The 22551-nt window shown below is 40.3% G+C and overlaps 1 protein-coding gene across 2 annotated transcripts; it reads right to left on the bottom strand.

Annotated features, from left to right (window-relative positions):
- Positions 1–254: 254 nt before the first annotated feature.
- Positions 255–16175, bottom strand: scarb2a (scavenger receptor class B, member 2a). 2 transcript variants are annotated; one of them, XM_067521774.1, is made up of 13 exons: positions 15714–16174; positions 11618–11775; positions 11329–11476; positions 11021–11215; positions 10303–10394; positions 8708–8827; positions 8135–8313; positions 6877–6995; positions 6095–6168; positions 5926–5977; positions 5680–5832; positions 4706–4753; positions 255–4443 (listed from the first exon to the last, which is right to left on the bottom strand). In XM_067521774.1, exons 1-13 carry the CDS (start codon positions 15834–15836, stop codon positions 4312–4314), a joined length of 1593 nt encoding a protein of 530 aa, XP_067377875.1. In that variant the 5' UTR covers positions 15837–16174; the 3' UTR covers positions 255–4311. The 2 variants fall into 2 exon arrangements, with proteins under 2 accessions (XP_067377875.1, XP_067377877.1); XM_067521776.1 differs by lacking the exon at positions 4706–4753 and having other exon boundaries at positions 15714–16175.
- Between the last annotated feature and the right edge of the window lie 6376 nt (positions 16176–22551).

Genomic DNA, 22551 nt, shown 5'->3' with positions numbered 1-22551 from the left:
CTAGACCATCTGACCAGGTTTAAAACTTCAAATAGAAATGCTTTGTAAGAAGAAAAGGCTTTTTTTTTTTAGTATTTAGTATTTAGTAAAGTATTAAACTTTGAAACTCATCTAAAGTGCAGTAGAGTCAGATGATTCTGTAGAGGTGAGACCCACAATAAGGAATTTAAATGGTAAATTTCCCCCATACATACACTTGGGAGGTAAAATCGTTCTCAGACAATTGTCAGTTATACAAAAGACAGACGATCATGTGAATTTTGCACTTAATTGCAACTTTAATTTTTTTGCAAATACACTAGAAATGTTTACAAAAGCACTGTAGAAACATCTGTGCAGTGTAAATTATCAAAACTAAAAATGGATATTTGAAATCATTTTGCACCTAACATGACAAAGGGGATTGTCATTTTCAGCAGCAAAATAAATTAGTATATCTCAAGAAGAAAATCTCTGTTAGTGACTTCTGAATATCAATATGGGCAGATGTGTTTTGTTTATACACCAATAAGCAATTGAGAAAAAGTAACAATAAGAAAAGGAGAGTATGGCACTAGTGCTCATCCCTGAAAGGAGGGCTTCATTCATCTAGACAGGCAAGACTGCATTGATGCTTCTCTTTTCTCAGTCAATAAGATAATCAGCCTTCCATTAAGTCACTCCAGTTCGACAGAAACTCTGCATTTGGCTCCACAAACACAACTTTTTACGCACAACAATTCATACTCGTCCAACACCCAACTCGTACATCACTCGAACACTCTTGCAGACATAAGACTGACTGATCTGGCATACTGGTCCATAGTTTCATCTCTTCAGTGTAATAAAAAAAACAAATTCATGAAATCATCAAAATTGAAATGTACTAGAGCTGAATAAATCAAACTAAGTGACTTAATCACTACAGAAAAAAGGAAATACTCATATACAAAAGAAACTAACAAAACACAAATTCAGAAAAAAAAAAAACATAAATATTGAGTGGCCCCTCACAAAACATCCACAATTTATTTATAACATTATAACTCTGTATTGCTTTGTCTTACATAATACTGAGATATTTTTCTGCTCCAAGAGCATTGATTACTTGTTTGCTCTTGCACTGGTTGAAAAACAGCAATACCCATCAAACAACTGATACCCAATTTTGCCTTGATGTAAAAAGGCACATACACACAAGTTCACGCTAACACAACACTGCTGCAAATTCTCCACAGGTGGTGGCACTATTAATAATTACAAAAAAAGTAGGTGATGGCTTTGTGGCACGGCTGTAATCAGAGGAGAGTAAACATGGCGCTGGGGCAGATGTATGTGGGTTATCTTTGGTCAACCAGGGACGAGCCATTAAGCTTGAAGCATTGGACTCAAAAGGTTGGTGTAGTAGAAGTCACACAATTGGAGGAGTAATGGCTCCGGTGTGTGTATAAACAGCAAGCAAGTACAAGAAACAGACGCACAACTTTCTTAGTTGGATTAAGGTCTTTAAGGTTTAAGTCAAATCTTCGGTTTGCACAAGGTGGTAGTTTCTTGTATGTAGGTGAAGTAAAAGGCCTTTAGTGATTTAACTTTAAAGCAATAGTTTGACATTTTAGGAAATACATAAGGTAAGGATAATAACTCTTGAATAGATACACATCAGATAGCAGCAGGTTAGCTTAGGATAGCATAAAGACAGGAAACTGAGGAAAAACAACTTCCAAAACATTTTGCACACTTAAATCTGTGCAAAAATAGTTTTAATGGATGAGTATGTTCAGAATGTTTCTTGATGCAGGGACCTTGAAATATTAGAGAACATAACCACCCATTATAGGCAGATGAAACTATTTTAATATTTTAAAAACCATTTAGTGAAATAGCTTTATAGCTCAGTTTACCCCAGTTTCCAGGTTACCACATATCTAGGCTGCACCTTCACGTTTAGACAAACAAAGGGGCAGTATCAATCATTTCATTAAGCTCCCCCACCTAAAACCAAACAAGCATATTTCCTAAAGGGTCAAACCTTTACTTTAAAAGGACTCTCCACCACAGTGTGATCAAACTCTGGATCAGACTCCTGACACCAATCTTAGGTAAAGTAGCTTGTCCTGCCAGAGAAATGTTACATTTGCCAACCCCAGAAAAAACCCAAATACATGTGATATGGTTGGATCACGTGTTAGAGTAACAAATAATCAAGTGTGATCATGTTAAACTAAATGTGGCTAGTATAATTGCTAATTCTGATATATGATAGCAAGCTTTGGGCTTTGTATGTTGTGCTCATGTGGCAAAGGTTTGGCAACACAGGAAACTTTGGAGATTTAAGCATCTGTATTTTCAGCCTGAAACCGAGCACACTATGCTAAATACTCATACAAATATCCCAGGTTAAAGTATGATTTAGCAGCAATAACAAATACAAAATTATATCAAAAGACTCTCCATGTGCTAACAATCGATTAACACAGAGGCAGGGATGTTTGTGTCTATTGGCAACAATATCCCTGATAACCAATACTAGCCAGGATAAACCGTTGAAATGTACTGACTATATGGACCACCTGCATTGAAATGACCATAACATAAGCATTAACAAAAAAAAACAAAAGACAATGACAAAACACTGGGCACAATTTCCAGGCAGGTTTCCACACAGACAGTGTTATGGCCTTAAATTCAGTGTTGCGGACAGAAAAAGGAAAAGACAACATGAAATGTAAGACAGTGATACAAGCCCTGTGTGCTGCGTTTGAATATCTAATGCTCCTTGGCAAAGTGAATGACTGCACAGCAGCACAGGGGCAACCTCTTCCAACACCCAATGATTTCACACTTTTACTAATCAGGGCACTTGATAGTGTCTTTTGAGAGATCAGGTGTGTCCATTAACGTAATAAGAAAACAAACAAAACCGATGGGCTAGTGTGAGGAATGATTTTAGCAATCCCAGTTGTGCTTTCTCTAATAAGGAAAAGGAGTGCCCGACACCAGAGCAAAGTTAGTGTGTCTCAGCACATCTAGGAGGACTGCTCGCTGGATTTGATCATAGGTATTCCAACATTCCCCCTTTACATTATGTAAAACAAGAACAAAAAAAACAAAAAGATTTCCAGCTTATTTGAACATAAAGACCCACTGTAAGGCAAAAAAAAAAAATGAAAAATCTGGTTCAAGTCTCCCTTGTAAGTTCTGTGGGTGTTCGTTTTTCTTCCTTTTTGTTTTGAATAGGTTACGAATGCCTATACGTGCAATTTTGTCAAGCTACTGTTGCCAAGCCTAACAATTTCACAACTGGCTATTCATCAACTGAACTAATGAGGACTTGATGTAGCTGAGGTCTCCGAATATCTGTAACTAGTGTTCTGGCTAACAACAACAACAAAAAAAAAAAAAAGTGGAGCGGCGGGTGGATAAATTCCCAGGTGTCACAATTCAACGTGCCTGTGTCATGAAAAATAGTCACTTATTGTCCATCAAAACAGGACACGGAAGCGTGAGAAGAAGTCCACACACTTTCACGTATTTAAACTGGAAGTGTGTGCATGTGGATGCACCAATTCATCTTAGGAAAAAAAGGCAAAAATGCTATAAATAGTTTGGCTCAGTCGGTTTTCTTTTTCTCTTAAATTTTATTTATTTTTTTTTTTTTACAAAATGATATAAGTTTAGTTTTGTTAGCAAAACTCTTATCTTCTGAACCTAGGAGCTTAAGACTTTTGTATTAAGGATTCAGTTTACAGGTTATTTCAATATTTTAGTTTTTTATCTGTTGAAGTTTTCGCCTCACGCAACACTGATGAAAAGGAAAGCAAGAATACAACTGTAACAACACCCACTGTTGTTCAGCTGAACATACTCTTGGAGCAACGTTAGTCATCAGAGTCTGCTCAGAAGATTAAGCACGTGTGTGCGGAGCAATGACACCTATGCTACCGTGTTCCCTCTGAGGAATTACGGAAAAAGGCGCGTCCCGGTCGAGCCCACCCAGAGTCCCTTCGTCTTTAGGGCTGACTGGGACAGAAAAGAGGAGTAAAGGTGTGGGAGTTTGTGTTGCACTACAGCAGGCGTAAGCGCCATGCTCAGCAGGTAGAGTACAGGAGGACAGACAGTCATAAGAGGGCTCAGTGAGAGGAGCTCTGTCTTTGTTGACTAAACATTTACTTGGGCTTGTGTACCACCTACTCCCCCCATCCTCCCCACCCCCAAAAATAAGTGAAAAGGAGCCCACTGTGTGTGTAAACCCCCACCCATGGTAAAGTAACACCCCCATGCTGCTCCCTCAGCCCCCTTCCTGAGCTTGGGGAGGGGGGGGGGGGTCCTCAATCAACACTTCTGGGCTTCCACTGGAGACATGGCAATGTAGGAGCCGTTTCTCACTGGTTGGTTGGCCGGCGTTTCCGATGGCTCGTCGGGTTTGTCGCTGACCTGAGTATAAGCCGTGTCATCTTTTGCCGTCTGGACGGGAAAAGCCAGGAGGAGAGAAAATATTATTAAAACCATCGAAATGGATACATGTACAAATATTGCTTTATAGTCACCGACATAGAAATGGGAATATAAGGACAAAAAACCACCACAGAAAAGCTTAAATTAAAAATAAACCAATTACACTGAAGTAGGCACTGAAAGCAATATTATATCCCATGAAGATAATTAAAAATAATAAAGATGATGTATAACAAATTAAACAGCAAATGAGGCAAAAATGAAGACTTACAGAAAAAGAATGAAAAGCTTCAGTAAAATCAATACGTTTTACTTCATTCTAAAACAGAAAAAGAAAAAAGGGGGGGGTTACAGAAACTTTAAATTAGAACACTGTTAATACAACAAATACTTTAACATTGCAATTAAGCATTTCTTTAAAATTCAGTCAACGCAAAGATAACAGCAAAAACCTATCTGCATCTGCGTATATTAAAGCTAAATATGAAGCTACTGTAGATGCTGGTTAGCTTAGCATAGCTTAGCGTGGCACAGTCCAGAGTTAAAAAGTGTTAAACAGCCCTTCCACAGCCCACCAACAGGTTTGACCTTGTTTGAGCCACTTCTACAAAACCCATATTGTTAAAGCAACACAATTTCAGGCTCTTTTTGGCAGACGTTTAGCAATGCTAAGCTAACTGTCTCCAGGCAGTAAGAAGAAAAAAAAAAAAAGCATTTTCCAAATTATGTTGTAAAACTATCCTTTAATGTGTATGTGGAGGGCCTTTGGACTGTAAATAACCTGGACTGTGATAATCTAAAAAGGCAATGAGGCCAAGGTTCAAATGAACTATCCTACAAAACTAGAAATGGGGGGCAAACAGTTGCTGTCCATTAGTTTCAGGGCTATTTTAGTTCAATGCACTTTGGTACCAAAAATTGCTAAGATAGCTTAACGCTGCACTGACCAAAAGGGAACTGAGATGCACTGACTGATAGAAAACATTCAGCAAGAAAAACAAAACCCCATTTTGATAAAAGCCAAATGCTCATGCTTGTTTTGCGGTGCAGGAAACATGCAGTGTTGAAATGCTCGCGGTTAAACCTGCAGCAGCACAGTGAGATTAATACAAGAAACTGGTAAACATGCAAAAACTTTAAAAACTCGACCATTTATTGTAATATATTACAACTTTAGAATTAGCGTAGGTCCCATTTACACTTCGAGCAAATGTCAGTGGGTGGGATATGGGCACCTGCTCTTACCTTCTTCTGGCGGTTTCGGCAGAACAAGACGACGAGCACAAACAGCAGAATGATGCCCATGCCCACGATGAGCACAGGGAAGTTTGACACGAGGGTCACGATTAGGAGCAGAGTCCTCATCTGGGCTGCTGAAGCATCATCAATAGTTGCTGTCTGGGGTCGAAAAAGAAGACAGCGTTGACTTAAAGTTCACTTATCAGAACAGATCTGTTACAGACTGTGCTAAAGCAGGGGGCGGATGCTCACCTCGTTGACAAACATAATGGGGAAAATTGTCTCGTTGATGAACTTGGTTTGGCTGTGGTGCAAAAAGACAGACGGGAAGGTCAGGGAGGATATTGGCTCAGCTTGGCTGAAACGCTGACAGAATGTGGCAACAGCAAAGTGGGACAGAGTTCAATAAAAACCGACTTACGGGAAGCCTGATATTCTCTTCAGGATGATATTGAGCTGGGCTCGCTTGCAGGCGCGAATGGGAACTCCTGTGGTCTGAGAAGAGACCGACCAGAAAGAGTTTTGGTAAAACTTGCTACACCTCACAATTTGTTCCCCCAAACAAAACCATGCCAAGATAAAATTTGGTTTAAGAACTTGACCCCTGCCCTACAGCTTTAAACTAAAACATTTTACACCTTTGGGATAATTTATAATATTCAAATATAAAAGAATGTCTATCACACTGAACAACCAGTGATTCACATTCTCGGTAGATGAAACAAGCTGCTCAACAAAATACATGGGGACAAGACTGCTGATGACCCTGGGCAATTATTTAAAATAAAAGATTAATTAATGATGACTGGTACTTATGTTTTATTTAGTGTTTTTCATACTTTTATCACTTTCTAGGTCTTTGTTTTCCTCCTATATTTTATATTTTCATTTTGCAATAAACTCTGAATATCATCATGTTGATTTCAAATCCCCATATTGAGAAGCTAGAAATTGCTATATTTTTTTTGCAAAAATCTGGACTTTTAAGCAAATATGTAACCAAAAAGTCGCTCGTTGAGCTTCTGTCAACTGATGACGAAGTTGAGTTAAGCAATGGTAATGTTAGAAAAGTACATAAGCACCTTGAATGCAAACTAAGACAAACAAATATGTCCCAACAATTGAAAATGACCATCCTGAACTAGCAAATCAAGGTTTAACAGGCAGGCTGTAGCTTGTTGGGACATAAAATATTACTCGTACCGGTTGAAGGTCGAGGTACGTTTCATGCTCTTCCTTGTTGGGATTGAGCCCGTCCACAGCATTGATGTACACAGGGTCCGCTTGATAAAAGTGAGGGAAAGATACCACAATTGGAGCGCCTGAAGAGAGAAAAGACAAAGGGGAGTCAGAGTTCATATCCGGAAAACACTGTCTAAACAAGTGTCATAATCAGGATAAACGTGAGATAATACAACTGTGGTAATTGTGTCAAGTAGATCTGCAGATATCAGTAATAGATGTGCTGTATCAGAATGAATTAATGTGGGTTCGAGGTTGTATTAGGCTGAGATAATGATTACTTTATTAATTCTTTTGCTAAATGGACAGGGCTGTAGCTAAAATTTTGGAAATCCCAGATAGAAAGCAACCCTCCCTGCAATAACACTACCCAAGCCCTCTCTGACAAGACTGACCAAAAGATCTCTTTTAATTATTAAGCTTATATTTATCGATCATGAAGGTCCAAAAGTTTCAGTCTTTTCTTATTTCATACACTACAAATGAATGTTTTTAGACCAATGTAAGCAGCATAGTTAAGGAAAATACATTTTACCCACTTAGGCCCTTTTTGTCATGTGTCAAATGGGGGTGGTTCTGCAATTTCCTGATGCCTGTTGGTGGAATTTTTTTGAACCTTCTTTAACAGCTAATCAGGGGTGTTTACCTCATTTGAACTGGTTGTGACAGCCAGTCAGCTGTAAGCGTCGATAAGAGTTCAACCAGCTCAAACGTTTTCTAAACTCAAACTATGCAATGTTTTGACATTGTTTTAAACCCATTTTCATCCTGGTTGTATGTTTAAACAAACAAAACAAAAAAGACAAATACACAATTTAAAAGAAATATATAAAACTATTGTACAAACAGCAGATTCCTGGCGTTACAGTAGCATATCTCTCAACCATACTCAATGACTTCCGTGGGTCAGTGCCAGTGGAGATTGTCTTATCAGCGCTATCAGACTCCCCTCAATGACCACCATCAAATACTTCAATAGCCACCGCACAGTCAGCACGGTTAATCATTAAACTGTGTATTGAGTAAAATTGGGCAGCCTCAAGCAGTGGGAATGAGAACGAGGGCAGGGGACATGACTGAAAGGACATTTTTTGGATGGGGAGTGGGGGGGGGGGGGGGGCACTGTGTCATGAGGTTGGTTCAGAGTTATCAAAGTGGTGGGAAACTGGCTCAGGCTTTAAGGTAACTAATGGGGGGAGGGGCTGGGTAGTGTTCATACCTTCTCGACAAACGCTGACTTTAAGCACCCCGGTGCCGAGACAGTCTCCAGCTGGCACACAGAAGCCCTCATTAGTGGGGTTGTCTTTCGGACTCATGAGGACATCACTGGGGGGGGCAAAGCGGTAAGCCTGAATGCCTTTCACCTCCACGTCTTTCACGTAGGCTAGATGGATCGACCTGGGAGAGAAAAAAAAAAAAAAAAAAAAAGAAAGAAAAAAAAGAGCTCAGCATCAAATTAAAACCAAAAATAAGTCCACATTAAGAGCAATAAATAAAAGGGATGCAACTTTGTTGTTAAATGTAAGATACAGGACATCCTGTTCCTGTATGATTCCATAAAGCCTTCTAGGTGTGTCCAGAACAAAAATGGTTTCCCACTGGTGTTCGAAGTTCATATCAAGCCTCGTGAGAAGCTGTAATACAGATTCTTATCAGTGGATGTGTAAGTTTTATAGTGTATGACTCAGGTGCCAATTCTCAACTTAAACCTAACTGGAACTGCTGGTCACTGCCCTGTCAGGGAAACTTTGACTATAAACAAATTTATAACCACTAAGACACGTGCACACACCTGCAGAGATCAGCAGCAAAGATGTAGAGCAACTCGTTCCTGTTGATCAGAGGGTGGAAGACAGCACCGTCTGTACCGTTGATCATGTTGCTCTGATTGGAAGACCACCACGACATCTTCCTATTGATTAATAAAAATAAAACCACACATACACACACACCTGGTAAGTGCATGACAGGTTAAAAAAAAAAAAAAAAAAAAAAAAAAATACACAAAAACTAACTTCATGGTAAAAACCTTTTTAAATTGGGCGTGCAAAAAATAATTCTCTTATCATTGCAATTTATCTACGAGTTAGTTTTTTTCCTAACATAATGCACATGAAAATATGAAAAATGGCACTTAATTATCAAATTACTCATTGTTGTTCGACCAACAATGAAACACCTGCAAAGATTCACCTTGCTGGCACGTATGAAATAATAATTCTTGCTGATATTTGAAATGCCACATTGATGAACACAACCTAAGACTCATTCAATCTGTTGAATGTTACATCTGTCAGACTAACAGTCAAGACACCAAGAAATTATAGCATTTGTGATGCAAGAGATGTTTTTCTTCATTTTTTTCATCATGCAACAATTATCTCACTTTTGCAAATGCATGAACTACGGGTTGGTAACCACTGCAGTTAATTACTGTTAGGGTTTGTTAATTGTTTCCAACATTAAATCTAATGTTTGCCTGTGTGTAATGTAATGTATGTTTGTGATGTGTCTATGTACTGATGATGTCATTAAAGACGTCATGTAGCTTTGATAGTTTGCCTTTGATAGTTGCCTTTGTAGTTTACCTTTAAAGTCTGTTGACAGTGGTCAAGGAAACAATGCAACTCTATATAATCATTATGTGCTGAATTGCATTTTTCATTGGCCTATACTTGTAAGGAGTTGTTTTTCTGCTTTGATCTCTATTTTCCAATAAATAGTGTAGACAAGGAAGAGCCCGGTGGAGTTGGCTGAGAGAGTGTTAAGTCACTAAGACCCCGCCGGGCTGCCCTTGTGCAAGTAAAACACAAAAGTCGACTCTTGTTTCTTATTTCACTGTTGTTGAACTGTATTTCCAGGTGTTATCAGCCCCATTGTGGTTTTCAGAACCCAACAATTACTACAGTCAAAGTGAGCTCACACCAACAGTAAATTGTGCATTAGTTTTAAGAAAGATGTAACATCAGTCACAGGCCTTATGCTTCGCTGCAAATACTGCACTTCTGTATTTAAATGCAAGTAAGATTCTGAATGCAGGACTTTTATGTTCAACTATTTGTAAATTTGTTGTATTGATACATTTACGCAAGTTAAGGGTCTTAACATTTCTATCTACATGTGCTGATTACATTCAAAGTGCAAAGCCAGATTTCCAAACATTTATTTTGCAATCCTGCACTACCAAAAGCCAAAGTGCAAAGGCTTTCCCCTGTGGGCTTTCAGGTACAGGTTGTGTAACTAGAAAAGTATACAAGGACAACGTGGAACCCATGTACTCACATAAAAGTGGTTCCTGTCACTTAGAAAATCAGGAAAAGGGAAAACAAGAAGTGTTTCTCCCCCCCCCCCCAAAAAGCAGACAGTCGGCTCTGTCTGAGTCTTTACCTCAGGCCGTTCCACGTCTCGATCTTGCCATAATCCAAGTAGTTCTCCTCGCCTGTGTGGAACACAAACTCTCCTTCATGGGTGCCATTTTTCTGTGGAAAACAAGATGAGACACGAGGTTCAGACAAAACTGCTGTGACGAACAAGTGTTTAGGACACAACAGAGAAGCGCTGAGTCACAAGCAACTTTGGGAATTATGAAAGAAAAACTGGTTTGTATTTGTCATTAGCATGCCCTTAGCATATTCTCACACTCTTATGAAATAAGGTATTAGTAATTGACAAAACTGAACCTAAAGCAGTTTTGAGCAAGCTGTGTGTATCTGAGAGCAGTCTATGTTTAGGGCTGCATTTCATTTGATACATTTTCATAGATAAAACTTCTCGTGAAAAATGGCCATTAGTTGATGTCCTTAAAACACTAATTAAAACCAAAATTCAAAATTCCCAAATTATTGTGTTCAGCATCAGATATGATGGTGAAACTACATTTTTGGCACTACTGGAAACAATTAGTTAGCATTTCCAAAACCACAGTGCATCCTTTGGCATCACAAGGCTGGTGTTTAGACACTGCACTTAAAAAGGAACTATAAGCATCTTCCATCAGCATGCGGCTCAGTCTCACTTCTCTAACGTAATGTGACTGTAGCGTCTTCCTGTCTGTTTCAGTAAGACCCCCCCGTCTTGGCTTTGAAAGCAAATTTGGGAACATTACCTTCCACATCAGCCCAAAATACTCGTCTACGTCAGGCTTCAAGGAGTGGAGCTTTGTGAGAAGAGGGTCTTTGAAGCCCCACAAAATCTCGTGCACAGAGCGCTTCATGAACAGCTCGATGCCCTGGCTCTTCATGTACATGGAGACAAAAGTACGCAGGAGGAAGGAGTAGGAGTTGAGCTCATTCATAACCGCCTAAGGAAGAGACACATTAAAATTTACAGAAAGCTCACAGAAGTCAAAGAATCACAATCATATCCAAGTGACCCTGATGGTCAAATTACACATCCACACACACAGTGCCTTACCACAAATGGGATGTTAACGGTTGTGAGGATATCAGCGGCGGGGTCACCAGCAGACTTCTCAGGCACAAAGACGAAAGTTTTAGGGTTCAGGGCGTAAACTTTGGTGCCGTTCTCGAGGAAAGTAACATTTTCCCTTGGTCTGTATTCCCTGTTGCGGAAAGCACATCGGCCATTTAGTCCAGATGTCTTTTGTTTTGATTTCACAACATTGACAAAAGAGTTGGGAAAAATAATCCCCGGTGAAAAAAAGTTTTCCTTAAATAGGACGTTTGGTGTCTATCAGGCTTACCTGTAAGTATAGGGTCCAATTTGTTTCACAATGGCCTTTTTCCCTTCCAAAAACTCGACTGGATTGGTCACATTGAAGAAGTAATACTCCATATAAACAGGTGGAGGCGGATTCTTCCATGATTCAAACACTTGGCTTTTCTCTGTCAAAGTGATTTCCTATCAGAAAAAAAACAAAACACACATTCATATTGAAAATCAGCGGGGGAAAAAAAAAAAATGCATAATTCGAAATGTTTCAAGATCTGAAATTAAACAGAACAGCTTGCTTTCCTCCAATCCTACGATGTCCCACCCCACCACATCTGGGCACTTTCAAAGCACTTCACTATTCTAAACGAGCACCATCTGACAGCACACATAGCACTTTTCTGCAAGGAGCTGGTGGCGCGCCAAGACACCAAAACCCAGAGGGAAGCAGAGAAGAGCCCTTCACAGCTGAAGCAAAACGCCAGGACAAGCTTTCGCCTTCGCAAAAACCGCACACAGTCGCAATCCTCAGCAAGCAGAGACAGGAATCTGTCTGAGCGCAATCATAACAATACATGGCATCTGAGCGGCATTATCCAGAAAACTACATTTAAAATACCTTATGAGGGCTGTACTACTCACAAGCCAAAATGACATGCACAAAGTGGTTTCACTCACACATTGTTGCCACATATCACAAACTGAATCTATAGGAAGGAATGTACACAAGCATTTTCCATTGTTGTATTTTTAAACCTGGTAAATGAGATATGGCCCACTTCCTTTCATGCCTTTTGCATTGAGAGTTCCTGAAAAACCCTGTGCCGTCAGGGAGAGGGGCCATACATTGTGTTCTTCACTTGCTCAAAAGCACTGGAGAAGTTGAGAAAATAAAGATGAGGGGAGTGGCTTGCACTTCCTGTTTTTGTTCTATTTCCGACGTTCAAACAGGTCTTTCTCTATACAATTGTTTGCATCACCTAAGCCTTGTTATTTGAGAAAAAAAAAAAACCCAAGATGTTATAAGGGCCAATGGAAATGTCTACTTTGATAGTCCGCATAAAAAAAAAAAGTGAGATGGTATAACATGTAATTGTGAATTACACCATTTAATCTTAACAACTGAACAATTTAAAAATGTGAATTTAGTAGTTTAGGTGCAACTATTAATTACTCATAATTAAGTTATTTTGCTGCAATTTGATTAGTTAATCTGTAAATTGCCCAGAAATTGTGTAAACTTATAATCATCATATAATCATTATAATTTACAGGAGCCCAAAAATGTCTTTTGTCCAAACAACATGACATAAACCAAAACCACTCAGTTTACAGTGATATACAATGTCATACAGATTTGCTTAACACTTAAAAAAAGGGAACTTAAGGTATTTAACAACTTTGATACTCAAAGTATGTTCCTTAATTATTACTGGAGTAAAACCAGCTGTTGCAAAAGAAGCATGTGACCCTCATGAAAAGTCAATGCCCTGTAGGACTGCTTTAAATCATGCCAAACCAGCGGCCATGACCTATGTGAAAACAAAATATAAAGTCCCTGTGTTGGGCCGCCTTGAACAGAGGTCTTTCAAAAAGACCTTAGAAAGATGGAAAGGTTTGTCAGTGTAACCCGGATGCAGTGTTTGTTTGTTAAAGGCTGCATGATTTAAACTAAACAGTGACTGTAAGGTGACTTATGCTTAAGTCAAACAGCTTAGGTGTGGTGCAACATGTGGGAGGGGAAAAAAAATAAAAAATTAAAGATCACAAGTGACACTTACATTTAAATTGTGTATCAGTGGCACATCTTGATCCACAAACAAGCTGTGTTTTACCAGCAGGACCTTGTTCTTGAACTCTTGCAGCTCTGCAAGTCACGCTACCTTGAAAAGCTCCTCTCTCAAGCAGGAGAGGAGTGGCACGGGGGCGTGCAATTCTTTTCAGTCTCCTCACCTGGGCAGAACGACTGAGGTTAAGCCGAGGCAGGAACAACAACAACAAGGTACTACCAGCTTGCTCGCCAGTAATAAAAAAAAAGCATGCCCCTGAGGCTAAGAAGTCTGTTAAATTCCTCACATGACTTTTCCGCTTCTGCCCTCCACGCCCAGCTCAGGGAACCTGTGTCCTGGAGGAAGCTTTGTGCTGCACGAGGCTCCCTCATTAGAATACAAGAGGCACATTTGGCATCCGATTAGATAGATTTTTCGGGCTGGAGTTCAACATGTCTGTGCCTGCTTAATTCAATAGGATGACTGCGGAGGAAGAGGATTAGCTATGCTGTCATTTTGTGCATTTGCCAGCTTCATCAGAATGATGTCCCCTGCTGATGAAGTTTGACTAACTCCTAATGTGGGTCCCCTGGGATGCTGCCACGATTTAGAATGAGAGAAAATGTGACCCAGACCTAATTTTAACTACTAGAGGGGGAGTGGTGTGACAGTGAAGCATCTGTTTAAGAGTCCCCAGTGTGGACAAATAGTGTGTCCGGCTTCTCTGCTGAGCTGTTTTGGTCTTCTTCTTAAGAAGGGAGGGAAGTGACTTTGTGAAGGGGCAAAGAAGCAGACAGATTTTAAAGTACAGATTCAGACTTTCACAGCACATACAACAATGTCAGTAAGTGGAGCATTTTAAAGGGCAGAGGGCAGTGATGGATGTTTAGGGTGGGCTAGGGTGTCGTCTGGCAACACCCCCCACCCATTACATTACGTGCCTTAAACTCATGTAACAGTGTCTAAAAACAAAACCCTCCTCTGAGACACAAGTAAACCTCTGAACCATTTCCCTTATTTTGAACGTCGAGGTCAAGAGTGACTGCAAACTGCAGTACATTTGTGTGTCCAGCTGCGGGACTGAAATTAGTAGTTTTAAATTGCAAATCCAAGTCAGAAATAAAAGGTTTAGCCTTACTGTATTCCATGTTCGGCTGAAATTTCATTGCAAAAAGTCAACAAATTCACCAACATAAAGCCTGTGTCTTACAATGTGTAGATACAATGTGCATTTTTATCTCATACAGGAAAAACTGCTGATCAAGACTGGATTGATAAGTTAAACAGTGAAGACTCAAAATACAAAAGGACCTACACATACCACCCCCCCCCCCCCCCCATCCCCATCATTTAGCCCATTAAATCTCCCTTAAATCAATGTTTATTTGGCTTTTAAATTACGAGGGGCTACACCAGTCAAATTCATGCTTTTTTGTCTGATTTCTACTACTTAGAGGCTTCATTTTCAGAAAGATGAAGGATGTAAAGCCAACCAGAGCCACCACTCGAAGTCAGGGACTCCTCAGTTCTTACACACTCACAGAAACCCCCTTCCCCCATTCCTCCTGCACACCTCCCCCCTACATTCAGTGTCCCCGGCGGCTGAGATTTCTACTATTAATGCCGGTGACCCTTAGGAACTAAGCATATCGAGCCTGTATTTAAGATAAATGACAGCAGGTCATGTTGGCTTTGATATCAGCCAGGAAGGAAAAAAAAACATATCGTGCATTGCTACCATTTTCATCAATCCGCTCTGTTCAATAAAACGTGAATGAATCCTGAGATGCCTGGTCAAATGCTGCAGAAATCCACGACGGAAACTTAAAGGGATGCCAGAGGAGATACAAACGACAGAAAATGGGGCGATATCGCCGTAACTCAGATTGTATATGAAAGTGACAAACATTCTGCCCGATGTTAGAGTTTCAGGGGATTTCTACCTAAAGTCAAGCTTTCATCGGGGCTTCGTTTGATGTAAAAACACACACACGCTGAAAAAAAAAATAAATAAATCACCTGCTTGGACAAATACATTTAAACGCTTGCACAACCCTAAATCATGCGGAGTGATGGAGGAAAAACGCTGTAGGTTCATCCCGCAGAGCTGAAGGTGCAGAATGCAGCAAATTGGAAATTACTACTAAACAGCTAAAAATCAGACAACACACACACACACACACACACACACACACACACACACACCTTGTAAACCCGCATGTTGGATGCTGAATGTGCATGAACAGCTTTAAGCTGTAAATCACTGAAGTGTGACTGGTGGAAGAAGTAATGAAGCCTGAAAAACACACTGAAGGGATTTAATTTTTGGTTTTTGAAAGTTAAAATTTTACAACTCACCTTTTTTAACCGGCTGTGTATCATTGTTTGGAAGACTTGAGCTATGACCAGGGCGATTCCGACTATCAGAAGGTGAGCGCACACAATGCCGGTGGCGTAAATGGCACAGGATCTCCGAGTCATGATGCCGAGCGGATGTTCTGTCCTCTGGGACAAAATATAAACTTCACTGAAGTCGATGCTAATGTTCAAACAAATTTGTTTAAAGAGAGTGAAGGCGACGTATAGGACCGATCCGCCGTCTCCTGAGCAGCAGCTGGAGGAGGGTTGAACTTCTCTCTTCGCCGCGCTGGCGTGGTCTACCCGGCGAGGCTGGAGGTGGAAGTAGTATCAAAAATGTTGGCACCTTTCATGAAAACACTGATAGGTGAGGAAGAACCGAGCTGCTTGGAGGCGGCGGCGAAATGAAACTGTACCGTTCAGCACACCGGCTGTTAGAAGACCCGTGGACCTGCCCCTTCCTCTATGCATAAATGAAGTCGGTCAGGCGTAAGGCGTCGCTCTGGGAGGCTGCATGGGCGGTGCACAGTGTGTGTGTAAAATAAAAGAAGGTGGTGCTGCGTTCGCTAACATCGCTTATGTCACTGATGATAACAATATGGTCATTCTACAACGATTTCGCTTATTTTTATACTTTTGTGCGCCTTTGCGCACAGTTTGATTGGCGTTTGGTGCAGCTGGGAAACTTCACACTTTTTATTCTTTAAACTGTTGTGGGAATGTAAACTGGGTTTATAATACGACATGCAAGCCGAGCGGGGTTATGAATGAATTAGCGGCAGCATGCTCGTCCACATGGCGGTGGTTGCTAGTGAAGTTCTTTTAAGTGAAGTTAACGGGGCGCGTGTCTATGCACATTATATTTAAATTCTCACTTAAACATTAAAAGCACAAACACCTCATCGCCACACACGCACACAGGAAATGTGCAGTCACAGCGGAGATCCGTTAGCTTTTATAGTGATACCGCTATCTCGCCTCATCGTGTCTCCTTAAATAAGCTCACCCAGGACATGAATAATTAGCCATTCAAACAACCAACGATCGTTGACGCCAGCGCTGTGTCCGACCAGCAGACGATCTCATTGGCTACCGGCATCCCGGACCACCGGCTCAGGACCACCCTCCTCTGCGCTGATTGGTCTGACGCTGGCGTGCGCGATGTTGAATTTGATCGACTGATTTCGGGGCGGGGCTCCTATAAAGGGGGAACCGGGCGACGCGACACTCCGCAAACCAACCCAGTGGATGCTGAGCGGCTGCCGTGGAGCCCACATTAACCACGCGTGATGTTTTAGTGGAAAACGGAGGAATGAATGATTATAATTTGTGGCCTGCATTATTATCATCATCACCATCATCATCATAGTCAAAGACCCCCTACACAGTGAGGCATATAAATCATATGAAGAACATCTCGCGTTTTCCCTGCAGGGGGAAAGTGTCAATGTTTGGGTATCAACAATACTGTTGACAAAACAGAATTTAACCTGGAAACAAAGTGTTGGAATTAACAGACCCACACAAAAACACTTTGACATTTATAGAACAGCTTTCTACACTAAACTGTTGAAAGTGGATTATTACACCCAGGCATCTCAGAGCCAATTGCACATTGGTGTTTGAGGTGAAAAGAACTAAACAGTGCAACCCCTGCAGCAAGCAGACAGATACAAGGAGCATCTTCAAATGTTAATGCTCCATTAGTCCCAGTTTCATGTGTTCACACACATTATCTTCACATTGTTTTCTCTTAAGTAACTAGTGTTTGTTCTATATGTGTCTGAATTAAAAACAGTAATATAATCGAAAAAGACATTTAACTCGTTTCCCAAGTGGCCCCATAGTTTGTGAGTCAAATCCGAGACGTCGGCTTGACAAAGATGTGGAAAGGAAACACAAGCACAATGTAGGAAGCAGGTGAAAAATCATGTTCATTGTGCGGTGGACAAAACATGCTTTCTCCAGATGGTTAGAGGAACCTCTGGTGATGCTGGCAGGATGGAACAGAACAGTAATCATTTTTAAATGATCTTCAGGGATTTTAACACATTTAGGGTTAAGCATCATTTAGAGAAACCAACGGCTACTGTCTGAATTGACGTAATACACTGGTAAATCTTATTTCCAGAGCATGAAAAGGACACAATTAAACTCTAACTGTGCCATGGGTAAAGGTTCAGGGCATCCTACTCAGTCGCTTATCACTGACTGCTTGTCACTTGAAAACTACACGATATTTATAATAGTAATCCCAAACGTGTCCATAAGACTACATGTGACTACGAGATTAAATTGTTTCTTTCTATTTGCAGAATGATAGAGCAATATGCAGTAACTATTGACATCTCTTAGCTCAGTTTCCAAGGATTCCTGACCAGGCTTTTGCAGAGGTGTGAATACAAAAATATGGAAATGTAATGTGTATGAACCACTCATGTCCAAATAATATACATGTTTGTTTGCTTGTAGTGTCATGGTGCAGCTGAACAGGCTAAAAATGTCCTTTCTTCTTCTTCAAAATTTCTTTTTCTGAGTAATAGTGCGAACATTTTCTGTTAAAGTTTTACTTATGTTACAGGAGATATTTGCAGTGTTTTGTGCTTTGCCTTAGTTTTTCCTAATGGTTTGAAGTGAGCAGGCCTGGCGTAGCAGAATGTATTTCTGTGCACAAACTTCTTTTAACACTTGAATCAAAACAGGATGCACTGTGGAAGTATTTGCTTATTTTTTCAGTCCACTGTCAGTCAGATCTGATCAAACCAGACTCCCAGAGTCATGATAAAACTCATTAGCCGAGTTTTTGCACATTAACTAACAACATTTATCTGAACGTTCACTGGATTCTTTCTTATTAATTACCACAAATATTTAGAATTTGATACTAATTATGAAATTATAGAGTATCAAATCAACAATGCAAATCCCATTATGTCATAATCCACCCCTGTGTAGCAACCATGTTCATGTTCTGTGTTTTTATGTGTGTCATTCCACTTTGGTGAAATACAAGTTATAACCTGTAGAATTTTAATGAAAGCAGATGCAAGAAGAAAATATGAGGCCTCAATGTGACAACCAGAAAAACATGGTGATGAAATACATTTTATAGCTGCATTTTAAAGTAATTGTTTCAGGACAGCAAACGCATATTGGTGTTATGCTGCCTTTGCCTGCTGGTTGGATACTTTACTCAGAGCTGTAGCTTTATAGATTTTTGTTCAAAGCAAATTCTGCTGTGTTCATTTTTCACTGTAACATGGTCCTAGCTGCACTAGAACCAACAGTACACTGATACATGGCCACATGTTTCACACCTCCAAATCCCGTCAGTTCCTCACAGTGTCAAGCGCATGAATGTGTTACCAGAATCTGGTCGAAATGCTATCAAGTTTTCAAGCCAAAGGCCAAAAGTCAAAAGATCAAAGGTGACACTACTCGGAGATTCTTCAGTGCCTTTTGGATTCTGTTGCACTTGAAGCAGCTCACCAGGCGGATACTTTGAAAATTGTGACCCGCCGACAGACAACGCCAGGTGCTTATCTCAAGAGTAAGTTCATACCTTAAATGCCAGTGAATGAGATTCTATTTAGGATACTAGGTTGTCTAATGAGATGAGAAGACTTGTCTGAAGCTGAATCCACTCTCCAGTTTGACCAGTTATTTGCAGATTGATCAGACTGCTTTTAACTCTTATCTGCAATGAATTGCACTCATTCTTAGCAACGATATCTTATCTCACCGCTGATCTGTTTCTCATTGACCAGGCTTTATTTGAGGTTTGGTTTGCTCTAGCAGCAGTGGACAAACTGAAAGGTGAGCACGGTCATTCAGACGCCCCTTTGATAATCCATTCATGAATAGAAAAGGACAAAACACTACAATTTTTCCTCAGCAAGTGATATACATCATATTGTTTGATGTTTTTATTCTGGAAGGAACTAACTGGGCTGGACTCTTAACATTAATGTAATTGAGCGTTACCTCATTGTACTAAGCCTTATGGCAGTCCCAGAGGATGGGGGCTGCAGGAGGGAGGGGGCGGCATCTGTTCAAACAAGAGGAGTAAAAAATGCTAAAGAAAATCATCAGGGGGGAAGGATAACAGTCAAGTAATGCAGCAACATTGTTTCTGCCAAAAGAAAAAGGGTGGGAGGATGAAGAGGGGTAAAACAGTTCAACCTTTGTAATGGTCTCTTTTTATGTTAGCTCAGTAGAGCGACACAGATTTTTTTTGTTGTTGGACTAGTTGGAAGCTGCAGACACCCAGTTTCGAAGGCCTACACACAGCTATTCAGTGACTAGACATCACTTTTTCACGTGAATATCTCTACACACAGCATCATTAAAAGGAGACAACAAGGAGGCTTTTCTCCAGAGGCTAAATAATTTTGGAAAGGTTTTTAAACTAGGGTCTGTTGTCCCCACATAACATTCACTGTGCTCTGGTGCATTCTGACCCCCACTTAAAAAACACACCAATAGTTTTTGATGTGCACTTTGAAGGCAGGCCTGAAGTGCAAATGTGGCACAACAGCGAGCACATTGATTTGGACACAAATGTTCATTCATAAGTCTGAAAAATAAAGTATTCTCACAATGTTTCTTACACTCTGCACAGTCAGCTTTCCCAAATCATTCCTGATAACAGTGCAAGACTAGGTTATAGGCTAACCCATGTGGGAATTACTTCACATTGTGTTTAGGAGCAATTTAAGGTCACCGATTTCACACACTCTATAATTATCAAAGGAGTTTGACTGAAACTCAGTACGTCGAAAACCTTCCGTTCTTTTTCACTTGGAGAACAGGAAGTTTTTATCCAGTTAATACGCAGAGAAATGTGACACAAATCATGTTTGAGGATTGATGGGTGTGTTCACTGTGAACTTTGGAGTAACCAAATGTAAACACTTTAACCCACTAAAGGATAAGAAATAACACGCAGTTTGCAAACACTGATTCATGTCTTTCAGAGCAACTTCTCCCTCAAATTAAAATGAGTTACACTCTATACCTCGGCAGGTCTGCACAACGCCCTGGCTCACAAAGCTATCTGAGGTTATATCTTTATGTAGCAATCAGGCAGCAGAAATAAACAGGTGTGTTGGAATTGAGGCAATTGACAAGTTAATTCACAAGCTAGAAGCTCTGTGACCTTAATATTGACATCATCATCCTCAGCTGCTCTCAGTGACAACGCTAACATGATGATGCAGAGGACGTATGATGTGTGCAAAATGGTTTTTTATTATGGTTTAGCTCATTTTGGTTTAGTGTCTTTGCTAACAGCACTAAATGCAGAGCACAGCTGTGGCTGATGGAAATGTTGTACGTTTCTGAGGGTATTTAGTCATGAACCAAAAACTGGAAATCTGACATGTTATTTGATGATCAAAAAGTTACACATGATGCTGAGAGGGTGTAACCAACTGCATAGCAATCTATACTGTAGTTGTCAAAATATTGCGCTTGTAACCACAAACGTCAATGTCATAATGGCACTAGGGGAAAGGTCAGGGGGTCACCAGTCAATAGCGTGAATTCATTCTCAGAGCACCATAAATGTCTGTATAAAATGTCACGGCCATCCATCCGATAGCCTGAATCTAAATGATGAACTGACCAGCCATCTGACACAGATGGCTGGGCCAGGCTTGAGAAACCTCCACAGCCGTGGGCCCCATCACTGAAACCACTGGGAAATGACATAGTGTTAATAACTTGGGGTTGTGAAAGTGGTGTGAGAATAGCATAAACTGCAGCTTACCTTACAAGCTTATAAGCTTCAGTTTTCTGTCTAAATTGGACTAACTTTGTCATAGAAAAGCCGTTCAAACCCGTGTTTGAACCAAGCAAACTCAATCTGCATCGAAGCTGCCTTCCTTAAACACAGAACTTTCGGAGGAGCAGTATTTTTACTTGGCACCAACAATCTATGGTTTTAAGATGAAAAAAATATATACAGTATATAAAAAAACAACCACATCTATCAACAGTCTCGTCTCGTCTCCCTGTCCACAGCTCCCTTCTAATATCAGCACAACAGAAACAACATTAACTCTTTCTGTAAATACTGCCTTGCTCCTCCACCCCACAGGGCTGCACCACAGTGGAGCCTGGTACTGAACATTAAGCATAATACTTTCTAGACTGAGACCGTCTTTGTGAGGCCACAGACTGATATACAGGCATAGTTGTGGGAGTGGAGACTTGTGAGGAGTCGCAGACCTTTTCACTGAAAGTGATTAATGCAAACAGAGCCAGTAACTGCTATGGGAAGAGTACACTACACTAAATTTATTTCTGGATAAATCCATTCCTGGCTCTCCCTGGAGAGGTTCACAGTGACCGAAAGAACTTGTTGTGTTGTAACACACAAAAAAAAACCTAATTTGAGAAATTCCAAATAGTGAAAAGTAAACTGCAGTTGATAAGAGTAACTAAATACACACTAAAAAGTACAAATTGAAGGACTTGTACTTGACCTCCGTTATGTTTTAGCTATAAATGCTATTAGTGCACATTTTCAAGTTGTGGATAAAAGAAATTGAGTGTGGAAATGCATGTCAGTGTATCAAAGGAAACTTTCAAACATTCTCAAAGAAAAAAGGAAAAGGTCGACAGGTACATGAAGCATGTGACATAAATGTCCACTGAAGTTTCTGCTGAAAAGCAAAAAATTGTGGCAGATAAAAACACATCTGTGAGATAGTCTTCAATATATACAATTCATGGAATTAACGTATAACGTATATTACGTTTTCCACATTATTGGAACAGTGCTCTTCATATAAAGGCTCCTGTTTTGTGTGCAGTGATTCACAGGAACTCATAG

The sequence above is a fragment of the Channa argus genome, chromosome 11 (assembly GCF_033026475.1).
Source record: "Channa argus isolate prfri chromosome 11, Channa argus male v1.0, whole genome shotgun sequence".
NCBI classification, from domain to species: domain Eukaryota; kingdom Metazoa; phylum Chordata; class Actinopteri; order Anabantiformes; family Channidae; genus Channa; species Channa argus.
The sequence above is the reverse complement of the archived record's forward strand: the minus strand, read 5'-3'. Positions and strand labels throughout refer to the sequence as shown.

Coding starts and splice junctions, on each gene's coding strand:
- scarb2a (XM_067521774.1), bottom strand. CDS start 15,836: ATGACTCGGAGATCCTGTGCCATTTACGCCACCGGCATTGTGTGCGCT. Junction 11,216..11,328: donor CCGTTAACATCCCATTTGTG/GTAAGGCACTGT, acceptor TCTCTTCCTTAG/GCGGTTATGAATGAGCTCAA. Junction 10,395..11,020: donor ATTTTGGGCTGATGTGGAAG/GTAATGTTCCCA, acceptor TGTTTTCCACAG/AAAAATGGCACCCATGAAGG.